This window comes from Macaca fascicularis, chromosome 1 (genome assembly GCF_037993035.2).
Source record: "Macaca fascicularis isolate 582-1 chromosome 1, T2T-MFA8v1.1".
In the NCBI taxonomy this organism is placed as follows: Eukaryota; Metazoa; Chordata; class Mammalia; order Primates; family Cercopithecidae; genus Macaca; species Macaca fascicularis.
Genome location: NC_088375.1, coordinates 107222000 through 107240903, shown reverse-complemented (window position 1 = coordinate 107240903; position 18904 = coordinate 107222000). Strand labels below are relative to the sequence as shown.

The following is an 18904-nucleotide window of genomic DNA, read 5'->3' as shown; positions in this document are numbered from 1 at the left end:
GGGTAGGGACTGAGCCCTGAAATTCTCTCTATAGTTCAGTACAGTGCTGAGCACACTACACTCAACAGAAACTTCATTTTAAAATGATTTTAAAAGGCCAAGTCCTCCCTTGAAAAGGTCTTTGGGGGATGAAACAGGGAGAGGTTTATTCTGGGGACTGCGGTCTGATGAGAAACTGGGGTGGCATGAGAGTTTCCCTCTGAAGAAAGCATCTCCTAGTAAGACAAATGGAATTTCCTAAGCCCCTTGGTTCTCTTCTTTGTAGCTCCTCTAGGACACTGAAAAAGCATCCTAACATGCTCAAGACAGGATAGAAAACGATCCTCTGGCTTGAAAGACTCAGCATCCAGTAGTACCTCACTCTCCATCCAGTGATCTCCATCCCCCAGAAATGTGCTCTCCTAAGTTATTTCCTCCATTGATACACCTTCCCCAAGGCATTTGTTTTGTTGGCTGATTCCCTTTGGTAATTGGTTTGCCGCTCTGTTAGGAGTCATTTCCTGTGTTTGTTTCATTATACGAGAAAAAAAGAGAGAGCTCTTAAGTGGACCAAAGGGATAAGGAAAGTGATGCATGTTTTCCTGATGTCCACATGCAGCAAGTCCCTTAATCTTTGCCCCTGCCTTCCTGGTGCTGTTGCCAGGCTGAGACCCTGGTTGGAGGAACAGTGCCTGCAGCTAGAGCAACTAAGGCAGCCTAGGATGACTGCCAGGATGCATGAGGGCTGCCAACACCAACTGCTGGGGAGATGATTGTCATCCCTGTGGAGGTATGGAGAAGGTTGGTGGGGGAAGGTGGAAGAGAGGAAATAAGGCAGAGATGAGCTCAGGGCCCCCAGAGAATGGAGCCTTTGTGTGGGGTACAGATGAGGGACAAGGGGGTGATTGTGTGGGAGGGCCGGAAGTGCCACACAGACTGGCACCACCATAGCCAGCACCAGATTCACCCTTCTCCTGCTCTGAGAACTCCTTGTGCCTCAAGGAGCCAGTCTCAGACATGGTCAGGGGAAGCAGGGTATGCCTGAACACTATAAAGGATGGGAAGGTGGAAAAGCAGATGTATAGCCGGGGGAAAATGAAAGGTATCTCCGCATTACCCCAGACCCAGGGAACAGGAGGCCGAAGGAAAAAGACAGAAGCAGCTTTTACTATATTTACATCCAACAAAACTTCGCAGGGAACAATCCTTATTGCACAGGTCAGGACCTGGGTGGGTGAGGCATTCCCCAAGGTGGGATGGGCAAGAAAAATTAGGACTGGAGGGGGTACCAGTTCTTCCTAAGGGGAGCTTGAGACGCCTCTAGCTCCCAATGCCTGACTTTGAAGGAACTACAAACCACCGAACCATGGTGCCCTATTTCCCTTCCCTTTCTCACTCTCCATAAGAACCTCATAAGCAAGGGGGCTGTGGCTCCAGAATAAATAACTTAAAATAAAATACAAACACTTTAGGTAGAAAGGCATGGAGAGCCTTGGGCTCCTTCAGCAACGTCAGGGAAGAGGGACCATTATTGGTGGAGAATGACATCCCTACCTCCCATTCAGGGCAAAGGCTCAGTAGCTCTGCATCTTTCCAGTTGTTTTTTAAAACAAAAACTTCTAAAATGACCAGGGCAATGCAGATCTGTGGGTACCCTGGAGGGGAGTTCCTGGTATAGGACAAGGGAAGAACAGAGCTGTACCAACTCCCCCCAGATCTCCGACATCAGCAAGAACAAACTGGGTAGGTTGGAGATGGGGGAATCAGGACTTTTGGTAACAGTAGATCCCTATTCCTGCTGTCCTCGCTTGGAGCCTTTGACTGGGCATGCTTCCCAGCCTGTTCCCAACTCCATGAAGGGAACATGGAAGCAGGTTAACTCTAGAATCCCTTCTCCCTCAGTTCCCCACCCCAGGCTGGAGAGGGAAGCTTAAGAGTCTCTAGCATTCTGGAGGTGCTCCAAAACATTTTCGGCAGTCAATGGCTTTGGGAGTGGGCATCTGTGCCCGCCGCTGCCTCAGCTCCTCCTTGCCCATGCTGCTGGCCAGCTTGTTAAAGGCAGACTTGTACTTCTTATCGAAGGCCACTAGGGAAGAAGATGGAAGTCAATACATTAGGACCCCAGCCTCCCACACCTGGCCCCAGATCCCTAAACTCCTCAGCCCCTTGCCTGCTCCCTCACCTATGTCCACGTGGTCCTTGCCCAGAGCAGCCATTGTCAGGAATAAGATCTCACGGTAGATTCCCCTTTAGTGGAGGCAGAAGTGTATGAGTGAGAGAAAAGGGGTGTGGAGCCCCGGACAGGTTAGGGACCACCCAGATGGTAGCACTATACCTCTGCAGGTGCAGGCCAGTGGGTGGGGGCCCTAGAGTTTCCAGCAGGAGCCCCACAGCCTTGTGCACTTCATTGAGTCCAACATGGCGCAGCACCGACTCCAACAGTGCCAAACTAAGGGATGCAGGTACTGGGCCTGGCCATACCACCCGCTGGGGGATCTGGCCTGGATGAAAGGAAAGAAGGCCACCAGGATCACTGAGCCCTCTGGGTATGGGACCCACCCTCCCCACCCAGGCCAAATACCAGACTCACTGTGGACCCTCCAGAGCACATAGAGAGGTGGGCAGCTATTGGGGTCAGGGGTCAGTACATCCCACAGCAGCCGTACCTGAACAGAGGCTGGATCAGGGGTCAGCCAAGGAGATGGGGCCTGGGGAAGCCGAGATAGGGGAGACAGTTAGGCTCAAAGAATGGGAGGCAGAGGACAAGAAATGGACAGGTGATGCCAAAGAGACAGAGGGCCATTACAGGACACAGCCAAAGAGAAGAGGGAAAGGAATTCTTATCCCCCACAAGAATGTAAGCTCTTGAGAGCAGGGACTATTTTGTAATCTGCTACATACCTAGTGCCTAAAACCGTGCCTGGAACATAAAAAGCACTTAATACTGGTGGAATGAATAGACAAATATGAATGAATCATTTTTTTAGGTACCAGGCTCTACACAAGGTTCTCCACACACCAGCCCAGTGAGATGGGTGCTTTTGGCATCCATTTTACAGATGACCAAACTGAGGCTCAGAATGGTAAAGTGAAAGGGCCAGGATCCAAACTAGGTGCAGCAGACTCCAAAGTCTATGCTCTTTTTTTTTTTTTTTTTTTTTTTTTTTGGAGACGGAGTCTCATTCTGTCACCCAGGCTGGAGTGCAGCACAATCTCGGCTCCCTGCAAGCTCCGTCTCCCGGATTCATGCCATTCTCCTGCCTTAGCCTCCCAAGTAGCTGGGACCACAGGCGCCATCACCATGCCTGGCTAATGTTTTTTTGTGTGTTTTTAATAGAGACAGAGTTTCACTGTGTTAGCCAGGATGGTCTCAATCTCCTGACCTCGTGATCTGCCTGTCTCGGCCTCCCAAAGTGCTGGGATTACAGGCGTGAGCCACTGAGCCCGGCCAGTCTACGCTCTTTGTACAGTGCCAAGGACACAGCAGACAAATGGCTGAGAGATGAAGAGGGAGGCACTTAGGAAACGGGCCACATGGGGGCACTGACCTGGGGGTGTGAAGGCCCATCACAGGAGGCCAGCACCAGGCCTGGTAGAATACTGGGCAGGCGTAGCCGTTGGAAATACCACAAAAGGTTCCAGAAGATGATGGGGTGGGCAGAGGGCAATTCAGGCAACGCCAGCACCTCACTGCCCTCGTTCTCTACCAGCGACTCCAACTCCTTACGCAGCACCAGGGGGCTCAGGTATGCCCATTCCCCACTCTCAACCCGCCGGGAGGGTCCCTATCAGGCACAAAGGGGGAGGGCAGTAGAGGGCATGTACATCCCCAGAGCCTTGCCTCCCACTAAGCCACCACATCCAACAGCTTCTGGGATGCCCTTTGCCCTCAAGGGCAAGAGATGTGCCCATCTCTCCCTGGCACCCCACAGGCCCCACACAGGGCAACAATCCCATTCCTCATGCCCCTTTGGCCCAGTTCTCACCCCCATGTGCCCGTTGCAGAGCTGGGGCTCATCCAGAGCAAGGCAGAGCCTGCGGTCACTGAGCACAGGGCCAGGACCCCCAGGGACAGGCGCATCTTTGCTGCCACTGGCATCAGCAGACTTGGGGCTGGGGACACTGCAGGGGGACAGCAGCAGGGGTCAGCTCTTGGACCTTCACCTCCCTATCCCACCCACAGCACTTGCCCTGCCTTGGGCACCTGGGCCGGGAATCAAGGGTCTGGACACTGAGCAGGGGCACAAAGGGGCAGGCGCAGAAGGGGCAGGTTGTATTGAGGTTAGAGTCATCAGGTGCCCAGCCAGCCATGATTTCCTCATCGTACACCAGCGAATCACAGGCACGGCACAGGGAGCAGCTGGACAGCAGAATCTGTGGGCAGGGAGAGCCGGGAAGTAGGCCCTGTCTGGCCACCAGCACTCTGGAGCCCATGCCCCTTCCCTAGCCCCTCCCACCTCCTCCCCATCTCCTGCCTTTGACAGGGTGACTGTGTGCTATGTGTGTTCAAGCACATCTGTGTGGGAGGGGTTATCCTCACTTCCAGGGAAGGTGACTGGAAGGATCCAGGGGTGTCACTGAGGCGCTCTGAGGAATGGCGAAGACTCAGGTTACTGAGAGAAGATTCTGAGAGGTCCCACTCACTGCCCAGAGAGGCTGAACTCTGCCATGACATGAGAAACCGTGGTCAGCCAACCCCATGCTCTTCCACCCAGGAAGAGGAGGTGTTTCAAGCATCCCTCAGAGCCCCTTTTAGGGCATTCTTCCAGTCATAGCCCCTCCCCAAGCCCACTAATGCTAAGGCGTCTGAACCCTCCTTCGCTGGCTACCTCGGAGGCAGTGGATCCAGGGCGCTCCCGGGGGCGCAGAAGACTGTCCATTGGGCTGCGGCGGGCTGGGGGAGGCAGGTCAGGAGGCAGCTCAGGTGGGGGAATGCGGGAAGTGGGGGGGTGGCGGGAAGGAGTGAGCAGCTGTTGGAGGCGGGCACCCAGCCCTCGTCGGGGGGTGCCTGCCTCATCCTGTCGCCCACCAGCCTTGGGTCCCCGCCCACTTAGCCCTTCCAGGGCCTCAGTGGACTGGGCACTCAGGGCTGAGCCTGAGCCCCCTGGGCTGCCTCCAGGGACCGGCTCCTCCCCCGTCAGGCTCAGGTCTGAGAGACTTCCATCGTGCCAGGGCACAGGTGATCCCCGGGGTTCCAGGACCCCCAAGGCCTCTATCACTGCAGCACAGAAAAGAATGAGGGAAGATGTACCCCAGCCTCTGCACCACCTTCCCCTTTCCTGAGTAAACACAATTCCTGGCTGCACAAACTCTGGTACCACAACCCCCACCATGATGATATTCTGGGCAGGATTCCCTGAGAATCTACAGCACCCACCACAGAGGGCCACCCTCCACTATGTTTCTGGTCTTCCAAACCTCACTAGCAAGTGGTTAGGAAAGCTGACTGGGGAAGTGGGGGGAGCCAGACAAGGGCACTCACTGTGGGCCACACCAGCCTCCACAGTGGGCTGTGCCCCTCGGGCACTGCCCAGGCTACCACTCTTCACCAGGCGTCCAGGGGGTGAGGCCGGGTCTCTCAGACTTCGCCCAGCCCAAGTAGTCTGGCGCTGAAGGGGGCGAGTAGGGGAAGGGTGCTCCAAATAGGGCTCTAAAAGACAAGAAGGGGTTTAGAGGCAGCCAGCTAGGAACCCAGTCCCCTGTTCCAAAATAGAGCTCCTTAGATGGACCTGGGTTTGCAGGGTTTCTCCCAGGCAAAGCTTTATCCCTTTCGTGTTTGTTTTGTTTTGTTTTTTGAGATGGAGTCTTGCTCTGTAGCCAGGTGGAATGCAGTGGCGCCATCTCAGCTCACTGCAACCTCTGCCTCCCGGGTTCAAGTGATTCTCCTGCCTTAGCCTCCCGAGTAGCTGGGACTACAGGTGCATGCCACCACACCCAGCTAATTTTTTTATCCCTTTTGTTACCAGTCAATTGTAATTTATCAATCACCAGAAACCTAATACCAACCATTAGACCAGCCCCAGCTCTCTATGCCTTTCCCTGCCTGAGCCCAGTTACTCCATCCCCAAGCCTGTCTCACCAGGCCCTACCCACCTGCCTGGGAGCTGCCTGCCTCTTGAGGTGCTGACACCTGCTGCTGCTGCTGCTGCTGCTGCTGCTGCTGCTGCTGCTGCTGCTGCTGTCGCCGTTCTCTCAAGGGCTGGCGGAACTGAGCAGCCCCCAGGACGACATTCCGGAGCTTGGCCCAGCGCAGACGCCCGCCTGGTGTGCCAGACGGCCACTTGCTTTCCAGCACAGCCTACCAAGCACAGTGCCCATCAGGATGGCCTACTTTGACACCCTAACCCTGCCTCATACCCACTCCCTGTCCTGGAGCCCCAGGGACCGCCCTTCCCCTGCAGACATCCTGCCTAGGACCGTCCGGCCAATGGCTTAGCCAGGAACAAGAGCCCAGAAGAGACAGTAGGCAGCAGCTGCCTCCCAAGGGGCTTAGAAGAAGCCAGAGGCAATGGAGAAAATTTGTATCCAGACCTTGCTGTTTAGAAATATAAAATATATGGCTCTGAAGAAATCATTTCATTTACTTGGTCATTAGTTTCCTCATCTAAAAAACAGGAGGCAGTTTAGTATCATGGCTAAGGGCCTGAATTCAGGAGATATGGATATGCCTCTGCCCATATTCCTTTTTCTTTTTTTTGAGACAGAGTCTCACTCTGTCGTCCAGGCTGGAGTGCAGTGGCGCAATCTCGGCTCACTGCAACTTCAGCCTCCTGGGTTCAAGTGATTCTCCTGCCTCAGCCTCCCAAGTAGCTGGGACTACAGGCACCCACCACCACACCCAGCTAATTTTTGTATTTTTAATAGAGAGAGGGTTTCACCATGTTGGCCAGGCTGGTCTCGAACTCCTGATCTCAGGTGATCTACCTGCCTCAGCCTCCCAAAGTGCTGGGATTACAGGCATGAGCCACCACACCCAGCCCTGTGCCCATATTCTAACTCCTTAACTTCTTTGCTGCAGGACCTTGGACAAGTTACTAACTCTCTACAACCTCATCTCCATGTCTATAAGATGGGGATGATGATCATCCCACCTCATAGGGCTGTAGTGAAGATAAAATGATGTAAAAGGTGTGATGTGTATGGACCTATGCCTGGCTTAGCGGCTAATGCTATTAGTTGTAGGCAGAGCTGTCATGAGTGGGAATCAAAGCTGAGAAACGGTAGGTGCTAAGGCACCACAGGAGTGCAATGTGGATGGCAGTGGTTCCAGGACCTAGGCAAACAGTACCAGCCCAATCTCCAAGGAGCGAGGGGAGCAGCAGCAGTCTCCCCAAACACACCTGGCACAGCTGCCATCCCACCCGTCACCCCAAAGTAGGTACCTTATTGTAGTAGCCATAGGTGATGGTGTTGGGCACAATGCCTGCCTGCCGCATCTCCAGCATGACCCGCACAGACAGCACAGGCTGCCCATAGTGTGAGCAGAGCTGCATCAGTACCCGGTAACACACCTGGGCCAGGAGAGGCACAGGACAATGGGAGACTCACTCCCAACCAAAACCAAAGTCTCAGCAAGCACCCTCTTCCAGCCTCCCCAATTCTCACAGACATCACTGGCCCCTGGCACGTCCTGGGGCTACCTCAGAGCCACCCACCCTTTCTGCTGACGCTGCCACCCTACAGTCTCCACTGCTATACCCTGAACATGCATATTCACTCGATGAATGTTTATAGATAATCTGCCCAGCTCTGGGGATCTGCAACTTCTTTCCTTAGTCTCCAAGTTTCCCTCTCACAGCCCTCTCCAGCTGCACAAGGCTCACTGGGCCTGGGTGTGAGCATGGCCACATAGATTGCCTACCTCATCAGGGAGTACCACCTTGCCGCTCTCCATCTGGCGCAGCACATGGTAGGCCGTATGCAGTGCCTGCACCCGGGAGGGTACCGACCGCACGTAGGCAGGCAGACACAGGAACCACAGCCCATAGCAGTGCCCCAGCAGGCACCGGGCCCACAGCTCAGGCACAGCTGCTGACTTCTGTGCCATCCGCTGTGCAACCTTCATCTCCTAGGTAGGACAGGGAACACATCAGGGTGAGTACAAGTCTTATTTATTTATTTATTTATTTAAGACGGTCTCGCTCTGTCACCCAGGCTGGAGTGCAGTGGCACAATCTTGGCTCACTGCAGACTCGGCCTCCTGGGCTCAAGTGATTCTCCCACCTCAGCCTCCCAAGTAGCTGGGATTACAGGCATGCACCACCATGCCCGGCTGATTGTTTTGTACTTTTCGTAGAGACAAGGTTTGCCATGTGGCCTAGGCTAGTCCCAAACTCCTGGGCGCAAGTGATCTGCCTGCCTCAGCCTCCCAAAACGCTGGGATTAAAGGCGTGAGCCACCAGGACAGACCCTAAAGTGGTGTGGGGAGAAGTATCACCTTCTCTGAGGAAGGATCTGTGCTCTAAAGAGGAGGAGGGATGCTGTATTCCATAGGCTGCAGCCCTGCCTGGAGCCCCGTGCAGAGAGGCTGGCCCTTAAGCATGGACAGGTGCCCTAGAAGACATGGCCAGTCCCTGGATTCCCAGAGTGCTCAGAAGATGAAGGTGATGATGATGATGATAATGACAGTGATAATAGCAACTAATGTTTATACAGGCTTGCTTATGTGCCAAGCACATTTAAACTTCTAACAACCTCATGGGTTAAGTACTATTGTTATCCCCATTTTGTAGATGAGGAAACTGAAGCAGCAGCCGCCCTCAGCCTGATCCAGGTCCCTCAGTGCGGTCCACCCACTACTTACCTGTTTGGTACGGCGAGGAGCAGGACTGCTGGGGGCGCTACGTGAAGGGCCTGGCACAGGCAGGGCCCCAGGCTGCTCTTGAAGAGACTCAAACAGCTCAGCCCGTAGCTCTGGGAACCCATCGTAGCTGGAGGGGCAGAGAGAAGCAACATCAGGGCAGTCAGTACAGGGTCAAGCAAGTTGGACTGGACCACGTGAGGGGCCAAGAGACTCTCACCAGTACTGGGGAGTGGATTCACTGCCCTCTGGTACGGGAGGCTCCTCGGGAGGTGTGATAAAGACAGTGAGCTCACTTCCTGACAGCTCCTCTAGCTCCACTAAGGGTGTCGGCTCAGGCTTCTCCTGATCTGGGTGGACCTGGAGAAGGATTTTGAGAGAGCAAGTGTTGAGAAGGTGGGCACAGAACAGAGCCAGGGTGTCCAGACGATGGCATCTCCCAGGAAAGCTCATCCACAGGGAAAGAGACACAGCCTGGGAAGATGGAGTCAGGAATCGGAGGACAGTAAGTTACATGCATGGGGCCAGCTGTGTATGGCTGCACAGGTTGTGCACTGTATAACTCCAGGAGTGCCATCCCAGTCACAGTTAAGATATAGAGTTTGGCCGGGCGCGGTGGCTCAAGCCTGTAATCCCAGCACTTTGGGAGGCCGAGGCGGGCGGATCACAAGGTCAGGAGATCGAGACCACAGTGAAACCCCGTCTCTACTAAAAATACAAAAAATTAGCCGGGCGCGGTGGCGGGCGCCTGTAGTCCCAGCTACTCAGGAGGCTGAGGCAGGAGAATGGCGGGAACCCGGGAGGCGGAGCTTGCAGTGAGCCGAGATCGCGCCACTGCACTCCAGCCTGGGCAACAGCGTGAGACTCCGTCTCAAAAAAAAAAAAAAAAAAAAAAAAAAGATATAGAGTTGTGTTTAAAATGTCCCTGGGGGCCAGACACAGTGGCTCACGCCTGTAATCCCAGCACTTTGGGAGGCCGAGGTGGGCAGATTACTTGAGGCCAGGAGTTCGAGACCAGCCTGGTCAACATGGTGAAACCCTGTCTCTACTAAAAATAAGAAAATTAGCTGGGCATAGTGGCGCGCACCTGTAATCCCAGCTACTTGGGAGACTGAGGCAGCAGAATCACTTGAACCTGGGAGGTGGAGGTTGCAGTGAGCCACTGCACTCCAGCCTGGGAGACAGAGCAAAACTCTATCTCAAAAAAATTTAAAAATTTTTTTTAAAAATTAAAAGAAATTAAAATAAATAAATAAATAAAACAAAATGGCCCTGGGGTCTACAGCCATACCACCCTGAATATTCCTGATCCCATCTAAAATGGCCTTGGGGCAACAGAGACAATAAGCACACAGAGAAGGGACGATACCTTGTCAACACAAGAGTCGAAGAATTCGAGGGCAGCATGGCGAGCAGAGCCAAAAGAGCACTCCTCAATGAACTGTGAGAACATCTGTGTATGCAGCAGCTGAGAGTAAAGTTTGTGGCTGGAGCGTTCCCGAGATTTGAGGAAGCCTGACGGGGATGAGAATGGGGCAGAGGAGGGGTGTGACCAGGGCTCTCCACCACAGCCATAGCTTTTTTGAATCTCTTCCGGGCTCCCTGCCCACTCAGGCCCAAAGCCATCATCTCTTGGACCCTCTGGCACAACTACCCTAATAGCAAGTTGACCGGCTGAGCACCCCCAGCACAATGGCCCTAGAGAATCCCTCCCTTTGTCTGCCTGTACCCACTGCCTCAGGCTGGGGGGTCTCCAAGGGCAGGGTCCGTGCACAAAGCTTTGCCCATGGGGTCTGCTCACTACAGGGATTATTGTGTCTACCCCAAGCCCGGGGCTCCAGAGGGCAGGACCACAGCTGGTTTCATCTTTGTACCCTGATTCCCCCCAAGACCAGAAGAGTGAATGGCTCAAAGCAGGTGCCCATAAAAACATTTGCCTAGTGAAGGAATGAACAAGGAGTGGCTCCCAGTCCCCTCTGCCTTTCTGACAGAGCCCAGCCCCTCGCCACCTCCTCCCGTGATACCATCTCCAAGCAGAGACAGGCCCTCTGTACCCTGCAGGAAGAAAAGGTTGTCAACATCACGAGCTCCCTCGGAGGGGGCCTGGGTGAGTGGGCGCAGGAAGACCCGGTAGCCCTTGAGCAGACAGGCCATGAAGCGGAGGAAGGCTCCTTGGACTTCGCGTTCCAGCCGGGCCCTGCGGCCACACACTGCCTCGTAGTCTGTCAGTAGGAACTCCAGGGATGCCTCCTCCTCAGGTCCAGTGTATGCTGGGGGCCAGGGCAGCCTGAGAGTCAGGGCTGGCTCCCATAGCGTTAGCCTCAAGTCTGCTCTCACGCCTCCATCTCCACCTCCAGCCTCTGACAGAACTTGCACCAGTAGCAACGAAGCATTACCTTCAACTAACAGGTTCAAGCTCAACATTTCCCACATGTTCAGGAATACTGTCTGCCCTTCCTTCTAGCTTCAGTTGGAATTGGAATCTCCCTCAGTTCCACCAAATGCAATCCTAACTCCGCTCACCTCCTCAAGAAATGTCTAGCTCCCCACAGACCTCTGCAAACTGGAGGTTTGAGGCCAATGACAGTTCCCAGCCTCCCTCCCGACCCAGGCTTCTCACTCTGGTCCAGCTGCTGGTACAGGTTTGTCAGTGTGGCCAGCAGAACCTTGTAGGGTCTGCGGGGCAGGGTCCGAGGGGAGAGGAGCTTCTTTTCCTCAGTCCTGTGAGAGACGCATAAGGGGAAGGAGGAGTGGCGAGGCTCTGGGATAGGGTGACAGGGCTCCTTGCCAGCCTCCCTCACTTTGTGCCTGAAGCTCTTTTTGAGCCCGTAGCACTTCACACACTAGCCCATTCCTGCCCACCACCCTGCAGTCCCCAAATGAGACCCAGCCTCTTACTGGAAGAGTGTGTTGGTATCAAGGTCGACACAGATGACATCAGCAGGCGGGTCATGCAGATCAAAGTAGCTGGAGTGGATACCCACAATGAAGGGCACTGGGGCACTCAGCACATCTGCCAGCACCAGCGGGCACAGAGGAATGTAGGGGCACTGCCAGTGCAGTGGGAAGATCATCTGAAGCACCAGGCAGTGAGAACCAGTGAGCAGGGGGTTGAGGCAGCAGTGGGGGGCACAGGGGAGAGAGAGAGGGCATTGGCCTTGGGGAGTTGGTGCCTGTTGAGAGAGGCTGTTGGAAGTAGGCACTAGAGAAGAGCTCCTGATGGAAGCTATGTGTCCCTGCAGGCTGTGCCCAGGGAAAGGAAAGGTAGGAAAAGGGAACAGTCCAGGCAGGGATAGGGGCACCAGAAAGAACCATGGTTCTGGGGAAGATGGGCCAGGCGGGGCGGCACTCACCGAGACGAGGGCCTCGCAGACGCTGGTGAGCAGGTCTGGCCGCAGCGAGTGGACCAGCAGCTTGTGCTCTGTGAGCACAGCCAGCAGCAGTGTGATAGCCAGCTCAGGGCCCAGGCTCTGCAGCAGCTGCAGGAAGCTGGCACCACTGCAGGCAATGCCGAGGTGGGTAAAGGGTCACCAGGAGACCCTGGGGACCCTTCCCCAGATGCCAGGTACAGCCACCACCTGGACCCAGCCTGCATAAACCTCAATAGCTGCACCCACCTGCCCAGCACCTACCATGTCCTTGGTCATTAAAGCTCCCCTCCCCATAATCTGAGCACATACCTGAGGGGCAGGGGCGAGGATACAGGCTGACAGAGGAGCAAGTTGTCATAGGGAGACATCTGGGAGGGAAGAAGAGCCATGGCTCAGGGTAATGATGCTAACTCCCCTCCTTCCATCAGCCCGGCCCCAGCCTCAGCTCTCACCTGCACTAGGATGCGGGGTCTCTGTGGGGAAGGGAAGGGCACGTTGTGAATGAAGTGGGAGATGTGCCTGGGGGACAGAGAAACAGGTCAGAGCATACTCCCCAGTCCATCCCTGTCCTCCCTCCACATTTTCTCAGCTCTTTCACCAGTTCTCAACAACCTTATTCCTTCCTGAACCCCACTTTGAGACCTGTTATCAGCCAACAGAGCCTCCATTACACATCTAATTTGCGCAGATCAGAAAAGAAATCCTCCTTGGGCATACACAGCCCCTTGCCAGGACCTAACTAGCAAGTTTAGACTGGATTTCAGGCCCTGCTCCCCTCCTCAGCCTGTGGCGTTTTTACAAAGGATAAACTGTACAACCACACACTGCAGCCCTGTCCCTTACCCTGTGCCCAGCCCTCCCCCACGCACATCTGAATCTCTCCCATCTCTCCTGGCCCCCTTATCCCTTCCTAACTCCTTCCCAATGGCAGAGGAGCCATGCTCACGCTTCCAAGGGCAGGCGGTGGGGGCCTGAGACGGAGTAGCGGTAAAGGAAGGTGAGGAAGGCGCGGAAGGCAGGGAAGGCAGGCCAGCGGGACAGCACAGCGATGGCGCGTCGGCTGCGCACAGCTCTGCCCCCCAGTGCCCGACCCCGCTCCACGGCGCTCAGCAGGCCCAGTGCCCGTGCCTGTCGCTCTGACAGCCTGGCCCTTGGGAACGCCTCGTAGAACTGCAGGGCGGCACCATACACCTGGCAGGGGGCAGAGAGGTGGTCAGGCAGGCCCTGCATAGCCCAGACCCCTTGCCACACTCCACACACCCACCTTATCACCAGCTGCACCCGTGAGCACAAAGGTGGAGAAGACGGGCACGGGGTACTTGGTCTGGGCAGGCCAGCACTCGATAGTGGCCCCCATGGGCAGGCAGAAGACGGGCACTGACTCGGGCAGCGGGAACGCCTCATTGTCCTCCTCCGGGTAGCGGCCCAGCAGCTCTGCACCCCCAGCAAAGTTGGGGGTACCCAAAAGGAGCAGGGTCCATCAGACTCCAAGGGAAAGGAACCAGGGGATCCCAGAGAAGGCCCGAGTAGCAAAGAAGAAGTAAATTCCAGGGACACTTAAGGTGCCTGCCAAGAGGCACCAGGGCAAAGGGATGTAGGGTCACAGGATTGGAGGGATAAAGGGGCCACTCACCTGCCTCGTACACCAGCGTGTTGGCCTTCGCCAGGCCCACCTTATAGCACAGGTACACTGCTGGGCCCCACTACCCCAGAAATGGCAAGAGACAAGCAGATACATAGCTAACAAAGATTTCTGGGGTCCATTTTCTTTTTTTTTTTTTTTTTTTTTTTTTGAGACGGAGTCTCGCTCTGTCGCCCAGGCTGGAGTGCAGTGGCCTGATCTCAGCTCACTGCAAGCTCCGCCTCCCGGGTTCACGCCATTCTCCTGCCTCAGCCTCCCGAGTAGCTGGGACTACAGGCGCCCGCCACCTCGCCCGGCTAGTTTTTTGTAGTTTTAGTAGAGACGGGGTTTCACTGTGTTCACCAGGATGGTCTCGATCTCCTGACCTCGTGATCCACCCGTCTCGGCCTCCCAAAGTGCTGGGATTACAGGCTTGAGCCACCGCGCCCGGCCATGGGGTCCATTTTCTTTCTACCACCCCTAAATGTTCTTTTGTCTTTAAAGCTCCCATTAATGCCAGTGCCCAAAGACCAGAGTTACCCCTCTGGACTCACCCCTGTGGTCAGAGCCTTGGTCCTGGGATGCCCTTTGTTCCCAGTGTCCACACCCACTCTTACACCAAGAAGAACCAGGTGTCAGCTCTTGACCCCACTCACCATGCCAGGGTTGAGGTTGCGGGGCAGCCGGCAGTAAGTATGGGGAGTGCCCTCGCCCTTACTGGGCAGCACCAGGCAGAGGTCAGTGATGCCCAGGGCATGCAGCCCTGCCCCCTCTGCTGCCCGCCGGTAAGTGAGGTAGGTGCGGGGGTGCCCAGGGCCTGGAGGGGCCAGGTTTGCTGAGTGGCTGTAGGGTGTCGTGTCAAGCACTTGGAAGCCGGGCTTGGGACGTTCCTTCCCCTCATACAACACCCTTAGCACAGAAAGCAAAGAGAGATGTTGGGAGGTCAGGGTAGAGGACAAAGACCCAATCCTGCCAGATCTGCCTACCTAACCCCTTGAACCTGCCTTGCACCCGCAGCCTTGTCAAACTCTAACACCAGGGCCCACCTCTTCTTGCTGAACTCTGCCCTCCAGAATCCTGTGCCCTTTCTTTGGCCTTTGGCCTTATTTTGTGGTCAGCAACAATCTTGCATGACTTCTATGGCTCTCATACTCATTAATAAACACTAAGAGTCAGCTGGGCATGGTGGCTCATGCCTATAATCCCAGCACTTTGGGAGGCTGACGCAGGTGGATCACCTGAGGTCAGGGGTTCAGGACCAGCCTGGCCAACATGGTCAAACCCCATCTCTACGAAAAATACAAAAATTAGCTGGGCGTGGTGGCACGTGCCTATAGTCCCAGCTACTCGGGAGGCTGAGGCAGGAGAATTGCCTGAACCCAGGAGGCAAAGGTTGCAGTGAGCCAAGATAGCGCCACTGCACTCCTGCCTGGGTGATGGAGCAAGACTCTATCTTAAAAAAAAAAAAAAATAGTAATACAAGCTACCACTGACTGACTCTGTTAAGTCTGTCATATGGGTTATCTCATTTAATCTTGACCATCCTATAAGGGTGAATGATTTTCCCCATTTGATAGATGAGGAAAACAGGCCCAGAGGGGCTCAAAAACCTGCCTAAGCTCTCAGAGCTAGCAAGGAGCAGCACTAGCACATGAATTCGCATCTGTGAGGACTAAGTACATACAACTTCAGTCCTTCCTCCCTGGCCTCTGGCCCACCTGGCTTCCATCCCCATTGCCCTTCCCTTGTTCCATAGTCCTACCTCTCCCTATCTCACTGGAGTCCCTCCCAGCCTCCCCTGGTGCCAGCATGGGTAGGGGCACACACCCCAGCTCAACGAGGGGGGGCTTGTCACGGCCCCTGCGGTAGCAGATGACGGGTTGAGTTCCACCCAGAAGCCCAGCACTGAGTTCCAAGGGGTGGCCGCCAGCGGAAGCCTGGATGCATGTGTAGCCCTGGGGCACTTCCTCGCCCAGTGCCCTAGCGATGACTGCCACATCTGTGATGGGCTCAGCTGGCCGGGGAGGGCGCAGGGGCCCACTGGGTTCAGGAACCCAAGTTTCCTCAGGGATGGGTGCTCCGTTCCCTGCAAGCCCAGCTACCACGAAGTAATCCACCAGCCGGGGGGGCCGCTCCTCCGCCATGGCCCCCCCCTCACTCACTGCATCTGGAATGGTCAAGTGGGAGAGAGATGAAGTGAGGAAGGTGGGGGATGCCATGGCAACCAGGGTGCCCTCTTGCTCCCCTCCTCTTCCTAGTCCTTCCAAAGAAAGGCAGGATAAGGGGTCAGCCAATCCTGAACTCTCCCCCCTGTGACATCACTGCCCACAACAGCTTCTTAAAGAGACCAAATCCCTCCCACTTAATGGTCCTGGCACTCCCCTCAAAGAACCTAAACTCCACCACACACAGCTAACCTGAGCTATGACATCATATTGTCCATGTGTCCCTTTTAAAGGCTCGCCAGTTACAATATCACAGAGATCACTATCTTTTTTGTAATAGCCTTCCATGACATCATTCATGCTGGCCATGACATCATACCAACCTTACAGTCTTTTTAAGGGTTTCTGACCTTCCTACTCTAGTTATGACACCATAAGAACCATGTGATCCTGCCAATGTTCTTAAACAGCCCACTCCTAGGTTTTTAAGAGGACCCCACAGGTTTCTGAGAAAGCCCACAAAACCCAAGCTTAAGAGTCTTTTCAACGAACCCAAGTGTCCTTTCTGCTAGCTTAACTCCACCAATCTGGCCCAAAAACCAGTGTTCTCACACCTCCAGGATCTTTAGGTAGCTCGTTAGATACAAAGTGGTTGTGGGAGACAAGTCCCGGCCATCCCACACCCTCCACCATGGAGCCCAGAGACAGAAACAGGCCCACAACAGCCTAGTTCTCACCTGCCTCCATGGCCCAACCCTGGGGAGTAGGAGCCCCAAGGGTCCTGAGGCGCCCCAGGGTGCAGAAGCTGGGAAAAAGCCTGGTGGGTAGCTTGCAGCAGGGGCCCGGAAGCGTGGGGGGTGCTTCAGAGGGGAAGGGAGGTTACTTCCTGAAACAGTGGAGGGGAAGCTGCAACTCAGAGGAAGTCAGCCTATGGGTGTGTGTGGTAGTGGTGGCGGCGGTGGTGGTGGTGGTGGTGGGATTACCATTGAAGGTGCCAGCACAGCATCAGGCCAAGTTGGAACCTCAGACTATAGGACCCTGAGCAAGGCAGAGAAGGCTCATAATGGTTCCAGGATGTGCAGTCCTACTAACCTCCCAATGTTCCCCAGAGAACAGGGAATAAGGAATCTCATAGAGCCAGGCTGGCTGTCATCTTCACCTGGCCTCTGGACACACACACACATACACACACCAACCCCAGCTAAATTTAGACTCCACTACTGGGAGGTAAAACCAGGAGTCAGCGTCAGCCTCTTGATTTAACTCTGGGGCACAGACCTGTCCCTCATCCACTGAGGGCGAATGGGAGCCCTATGCCCAAGGCAGCAGGCAGAGGCTATTAGGTGGGACCTTCTGAGGGGCAAGCGGGTGGCACCCATCCGCAGGACCTGGGCACCGGGGCCTCCCCTCACCAAGCCAGGGAAGAGTCCTGCAGAAAACAGCTCTTTCTCCCTGGGGAAGGCAACGGGCACAGGGCCCACTCCGGGTCCTCACGCTCGCGTGCTGGGTGACGGGAAGTTCGGGTTGGGGCAGAGGGCGCGCCGAGGGGGAGGTGGCTATGGAAGGAGCAGGAGGGCAGAGAAGCCTGCGCGCCGGCGGCCGAGGACGTGACGGCAGCAGCGCCGGCCGCCGCGTGACCCAAGCGGGAGGGAGGGCGGCTCCGGCTCCGGCACCCATGGGAGCAGGAGGGGTGCAGGAGGCCGGGCACGGCGAGCTAACTGCAGGCGGTGCCCTCCCCTCCACTTTCACTTCCCCAGGAGAGAGGAACCGGAACCAGATGTGCAGCGCTGGACAGCAGCTGGGGGCCATCCCCCACCCCGCCTGCCGCCCGCGCTCCCTCCTGCCCGTCCCCGCCTGCCGCCCCGCCCGGTCCAGCCCCTACCTGCCTGTCCCGCGCTTCCCGGCCGGCCGGCCCGCTGGCGGGTGGCTCGGAGGGCGAGCTGGCGGGCCGGCGGGCGGCGGGGCTACCCGGCCCCGGACATGGCGCACACGACTTGGGCGCCGCTCCCGCCCGGGCAGTGAGTGAAGGAAGAAGAGGCGGCCGAGGACAGCAGGGCGCGGGGCGCCGTGGAAGGAGATCCGGGCGGTCCCCGCGTCCCCGCCGCGCTGCGCCACGCGGGGACTGTGCTGCCGCGCTCCTCGCTCGGGCGGCTCAGTCCTCCCAGCTCCCGCGGCGCCGGGGACCCAGCGTTCCTCCGCGCGCCCCGCTTTCTCTACTCCCCCCACCCCCGCTCCGGGCCGCGGGCGCCGCCGCTACCCCCACCCCTCCTCCTCGGCCGGCGGCCGTGACCCTGGCAAGCGTCTGCCCATCGCCCAGCCGCCTGCAGCCCGACCCCTGGCGGCTGGGAGGGCCCCCTGCACCCAGGTAGCTTCCCACCATCCAGCCCGTGCCGCAGAACACTGACCCCAGGCGACCCTGAGGTCCGCAGCGCGCTCCCTTCCCACCTCGGTCCTACAGTCAGATGCATGATGTGGGCGTAGGTGAAGCTCCGAAGGCCTAGTCTACGGGGACCCAGGTGGCTCCCCCTACTTCCAGGTTTGGGGCACAGGGCATTCCCTTCGGGCCGGAACCAGAAGCTCTCAGTTCTCTTTCCTGAAAATGACAAGAGCTTTGGAAAGAGGAAGAGGAGAGGCCAGGACTGCAGGATGTGGAATAGAGCAGTGGAGGTGGGGGTAAGATAACTGGGGGGCACTACTCTTCTCACTATGCTGGTTGCGGGAGTGAGGAGTGCGGAGGCCCAGAGGGCTGGTCCAAGGGCTAGCAACCCAATCCAGAAAGAGAAAACCTTCAGAACATACATGACAACGAAGAATCTGTTTAATTAAAACTAAAATGAATGAGTCGTGAAGAGTGGAGAGGGTGAAGTGAATTCCTGCAGTGAGGGAGGGAGGAGGAAGGCTTCCCTGAGACCCAGGAGCACTTTAGACCTGTGGGCTCAGCCAGCAATCACCTCCTCACTCCCTCACT

General features: G+C 56.2%; 1 protein-coding gene across 14 annotated transcripts; it reads right to left on the bottom strand.

The window, feature by feature from the left end:
• Positions 1 to 1124: 1124 nt before the first annotated feature.
• On the bottom strand, positions 1125 to 18540 carry DENND4B (DENN domain containing 4B). 14 transcript variants are annotated; one of them, XM_015456879.3, is made up of 29 exons: positions 17819 to 18210; positions 16674 to 16822; positions 15599 to 15938; positions 14428 to 14680; positions 13784 to 13853; positions 13415 to 13584; positions 13097 to 13341; positions 12603 to 12669; positions 12460 to 12518; positions 12133 to 12277; positions 11678 to 11853; positions 11400 to 11500; positions 10834 to 11049; positions 10149 to 10294; positions 9000 to 9139; positions 8783 to 8909; positions 7841 to 8047; positions 7362 to 7490; positions 6073 to 6277; positions 5462 to 5629; positions 4809 to 5197; positions 4520 to 4642; positions 4184 to 4353; positions 3966 to 4101; positions 3528 to 3764; positions 2570 to 2687; positions 2315 to 2480; positions 2162 to 2226; positions 1125 to 2065 (listed from the first exon to the last, which is right to left on the bottom strand). In XM_015456879.3, exons 2-29 carry the CDS (start codon positions 16681 to 16683, stop codon positions 1920 to 1922), a joined length of 4524 nt encoding a protein of 1507 aa, XP_015312365.2. In that variant the 5' UTR covers positions 16684 to 16822; positions 17819 to 18210; the 3' UTR covers positions 1125 to 1919. The 14 variants fall into 14 exon arrangements, 12 of the variants coding, with proteins under 12 accessions (XP_015312365.2, XP_065401616.1, XP_065401609.1 ...); XR_012414476.1 differs by lacking the exon at positions 16674 to 16822 and having other exon boundaries at positions 2646 to 2687; XR_010587017.2 differs by lacking the exons at positions 16674 to 16822; positions 17819 to 18210 and adding an exon at positions 17349 to 17548 and having other exon boundaries at positions 2646 to 2687.
• Between the last annotated feature and the right edge of the window lie 364 nt (positions 18541 to 18904).